Source organism: Clytia hemisphaerica, unplaced genomic scaffold (genome assembly GCF_902728285.1).
Source record: "Clytia hemisphaerica strain Z4C2 unplaced genomic scaffold, Clytia hemisphaerica genome assembly, whole genome shotgun sequence".
Taxonomy (NCBI): domain Eukaryota; kingdom Metazoa; phylum Cnidaria; class Hydrozoa; order Leptothecata; family Clytiidae; genus Clytia; species Clytia hemisphaerica.
In genome coordinates this window covers 20,568-36,229 of record NW_027103794.1, presented here as the reverse complement: position 1 = coordinate 36,229, position 15,662 = coordinate 20,568, and the positions used below count along the sequence as shown (strand labels likewise).

General features: G+C 34.9%; 1 protein-coding gene and 1 long non-coding RNA gene across 2 annotated transcripts; one reads left to right on the top strand and one right to left on the bottom strand.

Moving 5' to 3' along the window:
* Window positions 1-3,986: 3,986 nt before the first annotated feature.
* LOC136806303 (uncharacterized) lies at window positions 3,987-5,478 on the bottom strand. The gene is made up of 3 exons (XR_010846551.1): window positions 5,407-5,478; window positions 4,591-4,695; window positions 3,987-4,280 (listed from the first exon to the last, which is right to left on the bottom strand). It is a non-coding gene; the product is annotated as an uncharacterized lncRNA (long non-coding RNA).
* A 7,025-nt stretch (window positions 5,479-12,503) lies between these two features.
* Window positions 12,504-15,613, top strand: LOC136806310 (uncharacterized). Its single transcript, XM_067062864.1, has 6 exons — window positions 12,504-12,523; window positions 12,991-13,129; window positions 13,366-13,437; window positions 13,882-13,968; window positions 14,823-15,002; window positions 15,137-15,613. Exons 1-6 carry the CDS (start codon window positions 12,504-12,506, stop codon window positions 15,611-15,613), a joined length of 975 nt encoding a protein of 324 aa, XP_066918965.1.
* The last annotated feature ends 49 nt before the right edge of the window (window positions 15,614-15,662 follow it).

The window sequence follows — 15,662 nt, the reverse complement described above, 5'->3', positions numbered from 1 at the left end:
CATCATGCACTAAAAGGTAGGAATGTTTTAAACTGTAAAGATTAAATCTGAAAACTTTAAAATAGGCGCTGAGCCCCTGGTGGTTTCTTTATGAGTGAGGACTACTAGTCAAATCATTAAACGATTGTTCTAGAAGTAATCATTCACATAAATCATTAATCCCTCAGCTGATAAAATATTTAGAAATCAATTGTACTTTATAGGTGCTAAGCCCCTGGTGGTTTCTTTATGAGCGACGACTACTAGTCAAATCATTAAACGATTGTTCTAGAAGTAATCATTAATATAAATCATTAACCCCTCAGCTGATAAAATAATATTTAGAAATCAATTGTACTTTAAAGGTGCTGAGCCCCAGGTGGTTTCTTTATGAGTGACGACTACTAGTCAAATCATGTCTTTCTCTGCTGAGTTAACAGATCAAACTTTGTGACTGACATTATTTCAATTCCAAATTTTAAGCGCAAAAATTTTGCTTTGAGATCCAGGGTGACTGCTGTTTTCATTACAACCATTCAAAAGCCAAAACTAATAAACTATTGCAATATAATTTGAAATCTACACAAATCTTCCAAAGCCACCAAACAAAGTTATACTTTTAATGACAAGAGAAAAAATAGTGCCACAATGTTAAAAACACTAAAGTAGTGGAAAATCTTACAAAATATTTCATGAGAAGGCTTAATTAAATCTAACTGGCATTTAATTTTGCAAAGCCGGTTAAAGAAATATTTCCAGGATTTTGATTTCGTAAAATCTACCAAAACTTCCTTACGCCAGGGAACTTGGAAAAAACATTATGAACCGCCTCTCTGGGTCTGTCACTCTTATTAATTTGATGAGTCATATTGTTTAGGCTTTATATACTACAAGGTGTATACAATTTATGTCCAAATCTTTATAACTTCTTCCAGATAATTTCTGCTATTCTGGTGTTCTTTCTTTGTCTGGTAGGCCAAGTTGTGAACATCTCGCATTGTCACAACTTTTCCAGATTCCCTAGACATCTGAAGCCTCACGATCTTTTTGCTTGCTTTGGCTTTATGCCAGTCAGCAACATTCTTTGTGATATCCTTAGGCACTTTTCGCTGGCTGGTATAATGTCGGAACAGGTTCTTGATTAAACAGATTAAGAATGAATAAATCTATTTAAAAATGTTTCATTTCCAGTTAAAATATATACATAGGTGAAGCCAAATTAATTTGTTGTTTCACGGGCCAAGGTTCTCAAAAGAGTGGGGCCGGTCAGACAGCAAAAAAAATAAAAATAGAAAGGTAGAATTCAACCATTAAAGTTCGTAGATCAAAAATACAAACAAAAAAATGGAAGACATAAAATTAAGGAATCGGTGAAAAAAAATTGAGAAGTTAACCCAAGTATAAATAGTCATCGACAACAATCAAAATAAAAAAACTGCTTGAAATCAATTTTATTTTTTCCATTTTTTTACCAATTTCTATTTTTCAAATTTTATACTTCTTGTATCATGTTCACAAGCAGATCGTTAGCTTACTAGTTCAAAACGTGTTGAAAAATCTAAATTTTGTAAAAATCTTACTTTATCAAGCTGATAATTGTGCTCAACTTTAATTGATTTCACAACCAGTGCCTGAGCATCTTCATCAGCACCAAACTTTATGATAAACGGGCATTCCTTCTTGAATGTTCTTTCATGAAATTTGAAATAAGACAAGCGATATTATTTCTTGTTAGTATTTTTACCCAAACCTAGTCCAATACTTACCCCAAATCAAACGTGTGTCAAGCATTAATGTACAGTAAAGTTTTCTTGGTTTCATCATGCAATTTTTACTTTAACCCTATCCAGACTCTCCAACTCGATGGTCAGGGGTTCGTTTTAATGAACGCGTCAACAATCGATAACTTTTTCCAATTGATGACCAATCAATAATCGAGGAGTTTGTTACTGATACATGATTCAAGATTCCATACCTAACTTGTATTCATATTGATCCTCACCCAGTCACCCATAGAGAATCAGTTGCAGGTTAAAAATATGAAGAAAGAAAAAATATTTATTTAGCTGTTCTTGTGTGCGTGTCTTGTGTACACTTTCGCACTTTGAACACTTTGCGCATGCTCTACTCTTCTTTTTCATTCGAAAGTCTCATTGACTTGACTTTATTTTGTGTGATCGTGTAGAAAAGTTGAATCGAGATTGTGTGAATGGTAAAAGAAGAATAGAGAATTATTAAAAAACGTCGAGCTTAAGTATGAGTGGAAAGAAGCAAACAACACTTTTTGGATATGTAGCAAAACAGAAAACTTTTTATTGTTTTAAAAAATTTTCAAACGATTACGAGTGTTTTGTTGAGAGATATTGCTTGCGGAATAAAGGTTCTGGAATGGACAAGAAAAATTTGATAGATGAGGCAACTTCTGTGTGGCAAAAAAACTTTAAGACCATCAAGAACAAAGAAGATAGGAAAAACAAAGTTGAAAAATTCTTAGAATTAAAGCGAGGGGAAAAACCATTTGTAAGGTAATTCTTTTTAGTTTGTTTACATTCTTTTTTACTTCTTTTGGGCCCGTGAAGCGTTTTATAATAATCAATTGGCTATATGTGTCCTGCCAAGCGATTTCCATAACACCCGATTTGAACCGGTTATCGAAAAACCGATCTTTGCACCGTTTCACACCGGTTCGAACCGGTGCCGATCGTTTGTGCAACCGGTTCAAACCGATCTAAACCGGTTTCCAAAAAATCTGAAATCTCAGTCAATCAGAACCGGTTGCTACCGGTTTGGAAGAGAAGAAGACCGGTTTTGCAATAGATTTCGGCTGCCGGCAGTTCCAAAGTAATATACTGCGCATGCGTTTGATAAAAAAAAAGTAAACAAAGCCCCTCCATACAAATCTATCTTCAGAGAAGTCGGAAGGAATTGAATTTTTAAAGATATGATAGGTAAGGTTATGTTTAATTTTCATTCCATCGTTGTTTCTTTCAAATCTTTCTTTTTTTTGTTTATGAAGAGTGATGAATTTTTTTATCAAACGCTCATAGATTAGCGTTCCATTTTTTCTCAATGGAGTTTTCTTTGTGATTTGAAGAGAGAGAATTGTTTCGTAAATTCTAAATAATTTGAATAATGGTATAGTGAGAGCTACAGATCGAATCTGTGTTTGGCTGGACGTACCAACACAGCGTGAAAAGGTCGAATATCCGTGTACTTCAAAGCTTCGGATACGCAAGGATATTGGGAAATATCCTTGCGTATCCTTGAGTAACGCATATTAATATCCTATGCCGAGGATACTGGATTTTGGGAAAAATACAGGTTAGGATACTACAGAATACGAATACATACGTATACAGACAGATGCATACCCGTATGCACGTTTTGTATTCGTATGCATACGATATCAATATCCGTGTAGTAAATCCCGAGGATTCCTATATGAAGGGTCGGATTCTTACGAATATTGAGAAAAAATATCCGTCAATATTCACAACTACACACCAATATAACGAGTATTTGACAGTACATATTGGAGGATATTTAGGGGAAATTCTGAAAGGAAAAATAGAAAATATCCGAACTTGTCTACTCGAGAATCCAAATATCTTTTAATTTGACACTAGTTGTTTTTTCTCATAATTGTGGAAAGACTGGTCGAAAGAAATGCTTCTAAAATTTCTTAGGCTTTTTGTCGTTTGAAAGTAAAAAGAGAACAAAATGCATATTCATAGTTATGTTATTTTTAAGAATAAATGTGTACTACAAAAATTTCAACTTATGCTTGGGAAAAAAATAAAAACAAAAATTTAGAAAAATAACATGGGAAAAATTGAAACAATAAATATGATAAAAAATCCGATGTTTTTTACAAAAATATTTCCAAAAATAAAAGTGGACAAAACTCTTTACAAAAAAATACTCTTTATAATTCTTTACAGACTTTCAAGATAAAAATTAGAAAAGTTATTTAAAGGTTTAAAATTCTGCTCAAACATTTAAAAACAATATAAATCGCTTGATTCTCGGTTGGAATCTGGTAATACTTGTACGGCAAATAAAATCCAAACTCATCTCTATCTTGATCAAAAGCGGTAGTCCTTGTGACTTCATTACAGACTTTAAGATATTCCATGAAAAAAGTTCCTTTCCTCTAACTGGTATACTTTTTGTCTGATGCCGTTGACATAACTAGTTTTGTTGATCATATAAATCTGATTGTATGTTCGGGCAAACGTTTCATTTCATTGACCAGATTCTCTTGGCACTTATGTTCCATCCTTCTGTTGGTCATTACAATGCTAAAAAATACAGAAAATCAATTGACTTGCAATCTTGGAACTAGTTCCTTTTAAATCTTTAAGAGTGACATAATGGAAAAACTTGGAACTGCTGGAGAAGTAGGCCAAGCATAAATATTCATATGAAAAGGCCATTGGAAAAGTAGGAAGTATCCTCTGGAAGGAAAAGAAGGACACACCAGATTCTTGACAACCTCTATGCCCGAAAACTGAATGTTTGAAAGATAACATAGTCTGACAGGTTCACCAGGATCAATGCAACAATGTTTAAATGAAAACATAAGAATAAAACAAATATAACATACAAAACCTATGTCATGTTGCATGTATGGAATTTCATTTGATGGTGAAGTTTTTCTAGACGATTCGGTTAACTTTGTTTGTGATGTCTACTCTGTCCTCGGTCCTGCTGCACCTGAAAATGTGCGAAGTTTGTTATAATTTTCTGATTATGTACCATCAGAACTGGTAACTTACAGTGGAGGGAAACTCTGAAGTGCCTGGCCTGACTAAAGCAGCAAAATTTCAAAACCAATGTAAGAATATGTTTGACGTGCCAGGACGTGCGATCGTTTTTGGCAAGTTACTTGTCAACCGGTGAATTGCCGATAAGTGTCATTGGATAGTAAAAACTCTTGCAAAATCATGATATTTCAAGAAAACCAAATGTAAGGATACTTTTCACATGCGATCATTTTTGGCAAGTTACTTGTCAAACGGTGAATCGCCAGTAAATAAATAGTGTCATTGGATAGTAAAAAATCTTGCAAAATCATGATATTTCAAGAAAACCAAATGTAAGATTTAAGAATACTTTCACATGCGATCATTTTTGGCAAGTTACTTGTCAAACGGTGAATCGCCAGTAAATAAATAGTGTCATTGGATAGTAAAAAATCTTGCAAAATCATGATTTCAAGAAAACCAAAGGTAAGAATATGTTTCACATGCGATCATTTTTTGGAAGTTACTTGTCAAACGGTGAATCGCCGGTAAATACATGGTGTCATTGGATAGTAAAAAATCATGCAAAATCAAAATTTCAAGATGGTGGAAGTTTAGATCTTTGTCAAACTTAGACTTTTTAAAAGCTGTAATCAAAACTTTATTGGAAAATTCAACGTACCATGTGTGTCCAGGTGGGTGTCTTGGTGTCTTTGGCTTTATTGCTTCTTCTCCAATCTTGAAATCAATTACAATACTTGTGATCTCCTAAAAAGAAGGTAGATTTAAGATTGAAAGGCACCCAATCTCTTAAATAAAAAATACATCCAATGGCAATATTATAATTTTACAGTCACACTGAAACCAAGTCAGAAGATGAAAATGAGAATTGTATCTATCGCCGATCACAGCCTGCTTCACAAAATAAAAATGTACAATCCACTTCACACTATGTCAGGAGACACTAATGTCAATTTTGCAGACAGAGTATTATAAATCTGAAAATACAAAGATTTCTACAAAATAAGCCTAAAAAATATCTCAACTTTGAGATTGCCATCAACTGATCGAGTGGATTTCGTCTAAAAGTATATAAAAGCTAACGAGCATACGTCTGTAGCCCTTCAAGTTCAACTCACCTATTTAGTTTGAGTGAAAGTGTAACACAAATTCCACACCAACATCCGAAAATATCTTTGTGATCAACACAGTAAATTTCTTGAAATCACTTCTAATGATAATTGAAGTCATTAGGATTCATCTCAAATAATTATTCATCACTAATTGTGCGAAAATTATATGAATTTCTTCGAAAGTCGAGCACTGATGTTGTAAAGTTTCAGCCGACAGTGTTTTGAAGTCTGACATATTGATTTCAACTTTTTACCTCGATAACCCAATCATACAAAGAAATTGCCTCCAAACGCCAAGCAACTTCGTTTGAATTATCAAGACGCCAACCGGTTGCGGTCCTTGACGCTCAGTGGCCTTTGACGCCAGAAAGACTAGGGCCCCCACCGCCGCGAAGAATTATAAAAAGCAAAGTAAGGGGCTGTGTGCGAGTTTGAACTTTCTTCCTCTGAAGCAATTTTTCGTACAATTACAAAATGGAAAATGCTATATTTTTTGAAAACTAGGCCTCTGATACTCAGGATGAAAGTCACTGGGATCTTGGATGATATACGGGGTTATGTCTCAAAAACCGAAGGGGTTTAATACATTAAAAACCTAAAAGGCTGTACTGGAAGCTTATTTAATGGGTTTACTTGCATTAGTCCTATACCTCGTAGATCACTCCAAGGTCCTCCAATGCAAAAGGCTCGACTGGTTTAAGTCGGTTGAAGAGGGGCAGGAACATTGAGTTTCAAGCCCGAAGGGCTAGAGGTCAATCTCTAACCTTTCTCAGGCAAGAAAAATTGAAGCCTTAAAATATGCGCCGTATTTTTGATGACGGATTGAATCTAGCAATTCCTTTGTTTTCGAGTGATATATTTTTCGAAATTAAGCGGTAAATTTTAGTTTCAATCTGTCATTTGTGTAAAAACCAGGCGGGTCGCTCAAGGCCGCGCAACTTTGGTAGGATTTGTTGGCTTCAAATCCTACCAAAGAGATTGACCTCTAGCCCTTCGGGCTTGAAACTCAATGGGCAGGAAGCGAGAAATTTTCAAGGTTTTTAGCTGACAATGCTTTTTCATATGATATTGATATACATCACTCAAATGCAACCACTATATAGTTGTTGAGTGTTGGGTCTTTGCAAAATTATATGCAGTGATCATGCATACAATGAAAATTTAAGCCGAATTAGGCGTTTTTAGAATAGCTAAAGCGTGAATCTACGTTGCTGGCCAAAACTAGCGTTTAAATTTTCGCCGTGAATTTTGAATTTCCCCCGTACCATTTACTAATTTGATCTTGAAAAGTACGGGCGTATTTTGAAAATCACTGGCAACATATTGCAGCGTTTCACGGTGTAGAATAGCAAGAAAGTTGAGAATAGGTGATCTCACCCGGTAACGTCACTGCAACATTTTTCAAATTTAATTTTACCTGGTAAGAACTATCCGCATTATTTCAAATATTGAACCGTAAAAGCTACCAGTGCATTATTTCGATTTCTCCGTGAAGTACGTCATAAAATTTTCCATGAAAACTATCAGTGCAGTTTCCCCTTTTATGAAATGATCCGTGAAAACAATCCGTGAATTTCCACGCTCTACAAAAAAGGGTGTAAAAATGCCATTTTCACCGCGAATTCACCCAAAAAGTCTTTTCCTTTCCATCGGAGGATGTGCGCGAACATGGTTTTGCACCGACGAGAGAAAATTTCGATTTTGACTTTTTAACAAATGGCTAAAAACGCTTGTTTTGTTCTACATAGATTCTGTATGTGCGCTATTTTTAGCAAGGAAATTTCGATCCACGAAATTCTTTTTAAAAAGTAAGGACTTGCCTTATAATATTAGACACTGTTGATACTGTCGATCATGCTGTCAATCAGTGATTATAAACAACGTCGATATAAAGACTCAATTTGAGATTAACAAAAATCAGGCAGATGGGGCTAAAATATCGGGTTTTGGGCAAAATATTTTAAGACAGAGGATTAAAAAGTCGGATGAAATTTCTACAGGGGCGTTGAAAGTCGGCTGACAATTTTTCGGAAAGTTTTAGTCACTAGACCAAATTATTTGCTACTTACACCCTTTTTCCTATGATGCATTTTCAACAAAATAAGATGTGCTGCAATACGGGAAAGTTTGTCGAATCTTCAAACATTACAAGCGGTTTTAAAAGTTCCGTTTGATATTAATTATCGGAATTAATATATGCGATAAATTATAGAATTTTTTCTCTAGTAACATCCTTTAGAAGCACTTTATCCAGAAACAACAGTCTCGATTTTAGAAACAAAATACTCCCGAGTCAACGTCCTCGCGATGCAACATTCTCCCAAGGCAAAATTCTTTATCCAGAAGCAGTATTCTCAATACACGTTTTTTTTTTTATAAGGAACCTTAACTTTGCTCTGAGCCTGGAGTTCCTAATTTTTCCAGAGAATTTCAGCCTCAAAGTTCCTTATCGAGTTCCTTATTACATAGGAAATTTTGAACTTTTTGCCCCTTGAAAGATCAAAATTTGGTCAAATTAGTCCCAATAAGGTACATTATTTTCAAATCCACTTATTCTCAGCCTGAGCAGTTCCTTAACAATTCCTTATTTTTTGAACCATTCTCAGCCTCGAGTTCCTTATAAACGTGTTCCTTATAAAAAAAAAAACGTGTAAACAACAACATTCTTTCGAGCCAACCTCAAGGGCTCTTCCGAAAAAACTTTTTACATGGGGTATTGACGAACTTTTTTCACTAACCCCCTGGAAATTATGAATAACAAATTATCCCTGGAAATCAGGGGCAGACCCCTCTGGAAAGTGAAAGTTCTTGAAAAGGGGGCTAGTAAATAATTATTGATGTCAGCTAATGAAGCTAATCTGAAAAAGAAATGAAATTCCCTTGGAAAATCAAGGTTTAAAAATGGAATAGCGCAATTTTCTCAAGACAAAATATCCTCCAGAAACAAAGACCTCCCAATGCAACTTTCTCCATTAACAATAACATTCTCCACCGAAGTATTTTTCCAAAAGCAATATTCTCCAGAAAAAATGTTCTCTCGAGGCAACTTTCTCCAGAAGCAACATTCTCCCGAAGCAAGGTTCTCCCGAGCCAAGTTTCTCCAGAAGCAACATTCTCCCGAAGCAAGGTTCTCCCGAAGCAAGGTTCTCCCGAGGCAACTTTCTCCAGAAGCAACATTCTCCCGAAGCAAGGTTTTATCGCGAATATGCATGTAAATGTGAATTGGATATTCTTCTTAAACTGTATCCAAGGTATTCTGACGGATATTCATAAAGTATACATAAGTATCCTCGATGTAAAACAATATACATTCTAAAGATTCTAATACATACTAGTATCCGTGCGTATACTCAGGTAAATATATTAATTGGTTAAGTATCCGTACGTATCTACTGTAACGGATACTTATTAATGGATATTTTTACGGATATTCATGCATACGCAAAAATATCCATATTTAAATACTACAGGATATTCGACCTTTTCACGCTGTGCAATCTTTATTTTACTAAATAAAGACACAGCCTGTCTATATGCAACATCTCTTATTGAATTCAATAGAAAACACTAAGTGTACTAAAAAGGGTTTTTGGTTTTAACACACATTTTTGAATAATTAACAAACACGAAGCATGTTAAAAGTTGTCTCTAGCCGTTAGTCGAAAAGGATTTTCAAAAAAGTAAAAAGTAAGTGAGAAATTTTAATTAAAAAAATTTGGTCGCCAACTGGGCAGGGTACTCTATTATACATACGATATAATATTATTTGAAAGCAAAGAAAAAGATTGTTGTTTATAGGTGATATTATGACGACGAGCTATTGAACTAATGACTACAGCCAAAATTCTTTTGATGGTAACATTCTTTTTAACAGATAATGAGTCCTAGTCCAGCTATTACATATTTATAAAAATCCGAAAACAGGCTCAGAGAGAGATGATGCTTAGGTCAAAAGCTTGATAAGGCCGAAAAATGCTTGAGGAATGCTTACACGCTTTTTTTTTTATAAGAATAGTGTACTTTGACTGAGGGTCAAGTATTCTTAAGAAATTGCCAAAATTGAGGGTGAAATATTCTTAACGTATTCTTATTATTTCAGAGAAAAATTTCTTTCCTGGACAGCTTATGTGAGTAATTCTAAAAAAAATATCAGCTGCATATTTAACTGAATCCTCATTTGCAGCACTGCCAAAACAAATATAACGGGTGGTTTTATTATCAAAGTCCTTCGTGTTTTAAAAGTCACAGTGAAAAATCTCAACTCTCTCGTTCTGGCATGTGTTTGTTTCAGTGCTGTATATAAACGGGGGGGTTCGAATAAACGGGGGGGTTGGAAAATTTTCTAGATTTTAATAAACGGGGGGGGCCTAATTGCCGGGGGGGGTTGGAAATTGTACTTCTGAAAGCCAAAAATAAGGTAAAAATAGGCTAAAATCAGGCTATTTAGAGCAAAATAAGGGGCCTTCTCTTTGACAGCTGAAAATATTCTTAGAGATTAATAAACGGGGGGGTCCTAATAAGGTCCGGGGGGGTTGGAAAATTTTCGAAAAATTAACAAGCGGGGGGGGCCCGTTTATTTGGAACCTAAGAGTATGTTATAAAAATCCATTTTCTGAAAAATGACAGTCTTATTCTTATCAATTGACTAAAACTCACTCTGGAGGGTATTCTTAGGGTATTCTTACGATTTGGCCAATTTTCACCCTGATATTCTTATAAAAGGTATTCTTATAAAAAAAAAAGCGTGTATATCCTACCGTCAACTGCTCTAATTTGGGACTTCCTAACAAAACATGGGACGGCAATTCAGCCACCAACCATTTCACTGAACCTCCAAAGTCATTTGATTTGAGTTAAGGAACGGCGTATTAAAAATACACGATTTCTCTTTCGATTTTACAGTAAGTGAAAGTACAGACCAGATATGCAACAGTCCCATGTTTTGAACAATTGTCCCAAGCTAGAGCAGTTGGCGGTAATACTTAATACTGCTTATATACTGCTTTATCGGCGATCCAAAAAATATCTGCAATCGGATTGGTTAAAAAGAGTACAATATATCTTGTATTTTACATGTAAAATTATAAATTGACGAAAAGATGTTGTTGCATTGAAGCGGTAGAAGCAATCTAACGTCACATTGCTACAAAAGTGTCCTCCAACACAAAAAGTGCAATTTTTGGGTCAGTTTACGGATTTTCCGTAAATATTGTACGGAAAAATCTCAGAACTCGTAAAATATTTCTCATATTGCACTTGCAACTAATACAATAATGACCGGTTAGTGAGGGCTGTACTGAGAAATATTGCCCGAGGTCAAGTAACGACCGAGCTTGCGAGGTTGTTGCGTTGACCCAGGGCAATATTTTCAGTACAGCCCGAAAAAAAAATGATATCATAGCCTATTACATACTACGCTAATACTGCTTATATCCATACTACAAAGTAGCTTATATTTTTTTCATAGGCTTGAGGTAATGCTTTAGTATATGCTTAATTTTTCCACATAGCCTATATGCTTACAAGTGCAATGCTTATAAAAAAAACATGTAATGCAAAAATATAGATATATAGATAGATAATAAATTAATGTTCTTTCTACTACAAAATTATAATATGGAATTTGAAACTCCATACATAATCATGTAAGTAGAAATTTTATTTTTTTGAAAAATTTATAAATAGAAATAAATAATAAGGTTAATAAAATACAATGTTAAATTCATTACCATTAAAAGAAACACATTTCAGGTTTTCAACACTTTTTTGGTGCTAAAAGAAATCATCAAAATTTGTACGGATTATCAAAATTCACACTTTAACATCTTTTAATGGTAATGAATTGTCGGTTTAGAACCTTTTTTAAATATAAAATTTGTTTTTTTTATTGATGTAGTCATCTTTTTTTCTTTTTCTTTGTTCTGCTTTTTTTTTGGTTTTGGGGATAAACACATATCCATCTTTGTCCTTCCCACCTTCCTTCTTCCATATCAAAAATGCTTCCGGGCTAACGCCTCCCGGATTCTTCTTTCGGTATTGACGGAATGCCTGCACCGTCAATTCCATTTTTTAAATTTTTTAATATTCACTATCAAAAAAAGAAAAGTAAAAACTGAACTTAACGTAAAAAGAAGAGAATATTTGTTTTGCCAAGAAAATAATTATGTCTGATTTGTTCTTATTATCAGAGCTCTACCCTTTGTTCTACCTTTGGCTTTTAGTTTGCACTTTCAACACATTGAAACAGAGTCAGTATATACAAGTAAAGGTATTAATGGACACAACTTTGTAAGATTTTATTGTTGAAAGTACGTAACAGAGTACACCACGTGAAGGTAAGCCAATAGGATTTAGTACTCCGCCCTAAAAAAAAGATAAATTAATTATTAGGGCTGACTGTAATTTATAGTCAATAACAAAAACCGAGCATATCAAAAAGTGATACCGATCGCAATGATCTACTAGTATTTTTTTCTCTTAATTTGCAATAAAGAAAGAGTATCTAACATCTTAGATGTTAGACTTATGCAATTCACATTGAATGCAACTAACATCAATTCGCAATGAATTGATGAAACACTTTTCTTGCTCGGAACTAAGAAATAAATAACATATTTCCTTTATTTCCTATCATAGGAATACTAATATGTTCTTGGATCAGGCGCTGTGAGATCCTTTGTTTCCTCTGTGCAGAATTCACGAATATCTGTATAAAGGTATTCTTTCCTTTTCGTACTGAAACCTTTTGGATTGACAATTTTTGGCAAATCACTAGTAATTTTTTCAATTGGAACATCTCCAAGGATAGATACTTTTACCGGTGTATCACCTAGTTTCTTCGAACAATATACTATGCCTTTCTCTTCCGAGGACATAGTAAAATGGTGATATTCTAACATGTTGTCAATCGGTTTAAATTTGTACCCTGTATGGAAATGCTCTGTCCACTCATAGGTTGGAACATTGACTTGCTTATCATGAGTTCCCACTAAAACAGCTACATTACCTGTAGTATTGTCACAAACATCTCTTAGATCATACAATGATGACACCTGAGTTCGTCGTAATTTCTTTTTGAATGCACCAAAAGCCCTGGAAAATCCAAATTGGCAAAAGATTTTTATAACTCAAAGCCTAGTAGAAAAAGCTAGTAGCAAGCAAAAGAGCAGAACGTCAGTAGAATTGAACGAGTGGGACAGCAATAGAGAAGACACCATCGACAGCAGTAGTAGTAGTTCTGACGAAGAGGAAAAGAAAAAAAACACGAGAAAGGTAATTTTTTTCCAAATTTATTCAATGTTGACACTCAAATTCAGCACAGCTTTTGGTGCAAAGAATCCAAGTTTCAGTGAAAGACTTTCATTTTCTCTTTAATGAATCTAGACACCGCTCCGAGAATACTTTGTGAATAACTTCATATCATGATCCTATAAAAGAAGGGAAGTAGAAATTTCAATCAGTTAGTGCGTGGGGATATGTTATTAGAATTTTTTGTCCTTTTTTTAAAGATTGGCAAGAGAGGAAAAAAGCCTGTGAAGAGACCCGCAAAGAAAGCGAAACCACCAAAGACTAAGGAAGAGGTAACTATAGTCAGTCATTTTTTATTATGATTTCTTGAAGTCAATCATAGATAAACTTTGGACTGTATATTTCGATGGAATGAATTTTTTTGAATTTTTTATCACGTGATGTTCTTTACAGTCATTATGATTAAAAGGAATAAACTTTTAAAGTTATTGAAAATAGTTTTTTAAAGTTCTGAAAGAAAAAAAAATATGACAATATGACACAGAAAGAAATTTTGATAAACATTGCAAATTTTATTGAAATACACACAAGAGCTTTCTTCCTATAGAAGTGGTACAACTCGACACTTTTTTCCGGACACCCTGTATAGCACAATCATCTTTTTCATAATTTTTCAAGAGAAAATTTCTCATGCTCAATCTTTGCATATGAAGATGTAAAGTTTCCAGTTATATTTTGGGGATGCTTACTTTCAAATATTTTTGTTAAATTTTCAGAAATTGGCTGAAAAGAAGAGCAGAAAAAGCAGAGTGGAGAAGGTCAGGGAAGCAGAGGGAAACAGAGAACACGTGAAGACTCAAGAAGTAAAATTTTCTATTCTTTAAGTCACCTTTCAAAGTTAAGATTCGTTTGTCCCGTATGGACAAAATGCTGTAATAACAATTTAGATCAAAGCATCATTCTACAAGAAGTTAATTTTCTTCTTCGTTTTTTTTTGCTTGATAATATTCCACTCACAAATATCTTTTCAATGGGCACAAAATTGTAATTTTGAGACAGACTTTAGTTTGTAAAAAAATGGAAAAACGAAGAAGAAGAAAATTAACTTCCTGTAGAATGATGCTTTGATCTTAACTGTTATTACAGGATTTTGTTATGCTCAAAATATCTTTTCATCTTAACGTTTCTGTCAAAAGTTACAGCCATTTTTTCTCAGCTGAAAATTATTTTGAGACAGACTTTAATTAAAATTCAATCAAAAGTTAACAAGGTTTGAAAAACACTGTCAGCTAATTTGAATTAGTCTTTAAGGTGAGGATTCTGTCCTATTTGGAACCCTATTAACCCTATTAATTAAAAAAGGTGCAAGCATTGTTCAGTAGGAAAACTTAGATTAGTGATTTTTACAGTTTTCTGACAAAAGCACTAATTTCTCATTTAAAGAACCACAGCGCTTTACCAATCAGAAGCTTCTTGGGTTTTTGAAAACAATAGTAGCAATATTTTTAACAATATTCACTTTTTTGCTTGGAAGAGCTTTAAGCACGACATCTAGCCTTTTGGGCTTTTTAAGCCTGTGCTTAAATGTCACCCGGACAGAAAACTGTAAAAATCACTAATCTAAGTTTTCCTACTAAACAATGCTTGCGCCATCTTGTCTATGTTACCCACTCACTTAGCGGGTACAAATTTTAAACAGAATCGTTTATTTCTACAGCCTGAACGAACTGTTGTAAATGGTACCAAAATGAAGTTGGTGAATTCCTTCTTATTCGAGGAAGTGAATCTGAAGAAAAACTCACCTAAGCCGGACAAAGAAGTAGCTGCCGTGTCAAAAGCTTGCCAGAAGCAACCTCCACCATCTTCAGGTGCTTCTACTTCATCAAATCCTGCTCCGGTTACAGCCACGAATCCTGCTCCGGTTACAGCCACGAATCCTGCTCCGCTTGTAGCCACGAATCCTGCTCCGATTACGTCATTGAATCCTCCTTTGGTTGCGGCAACGTGTCCTCCTCTGGTTGCGACAACGAGTCCTCCTCTGGTTGCGACAACGAGTCCTCCTCTGGTTGCGACAACGAGTCCTCCTCTGGTTGCGACAACGAGTCCTCCTCTGGTTGCGACAACGAGTCCTCCTCTGGTTGCGACAATGAGTCCTCCTCTGGTTGCGGTTACATCATTGAATCCACCTCTGGTTGCGGCAACGAATTCTCCTCCGGTTGCGGTTACGTCAACGAATCCTTCTCTGGTTACGTCAACGAATCCTTCTCTGGTTACGTCAACAAATCCTTCTCCGATTACGTCAACAAATCCTTCGCCGGTTACGTCAACGAATCCTTCTCCGGTTACGTACACGAGCCCACTGGTTACGTCGACAAGTTCTCTGGTTACGTCGACAAGTTCTCTGGTTACGTCGACAAGTTCTCTGGTTACGTCGACAAGTTCTCTGGTTACGTCGACAAGTTCTCTGGTTACGCATTGTTACGTTATTGCATTTGTTCTTCAATCTGATCAAAAAGTCCATCTTGCAAAAAATTGATCTAATTAAAGTACACACTTT

Coding starts and splice junctions, on each gene's coding strand:
- LOC136806310 (XM_067062864.1), top strand. CDS start 12,504: ATGTTCTTGGATCAGGCGCT. Junction 13,438..13,881: donor CACCAAAGACTAAGGAAGAG/GTAACTATAGTC, acceptor TTAAATTTTCAG/AAATTGGCTGAAAAGAAGAG. Junction 15,003..15,136: donor CTTCATCAAATCCTGCTCCG/GTTACAGCCACG, acceptor TGCGACAACGAG/TCCTCCTCTGGTTGCGACAA.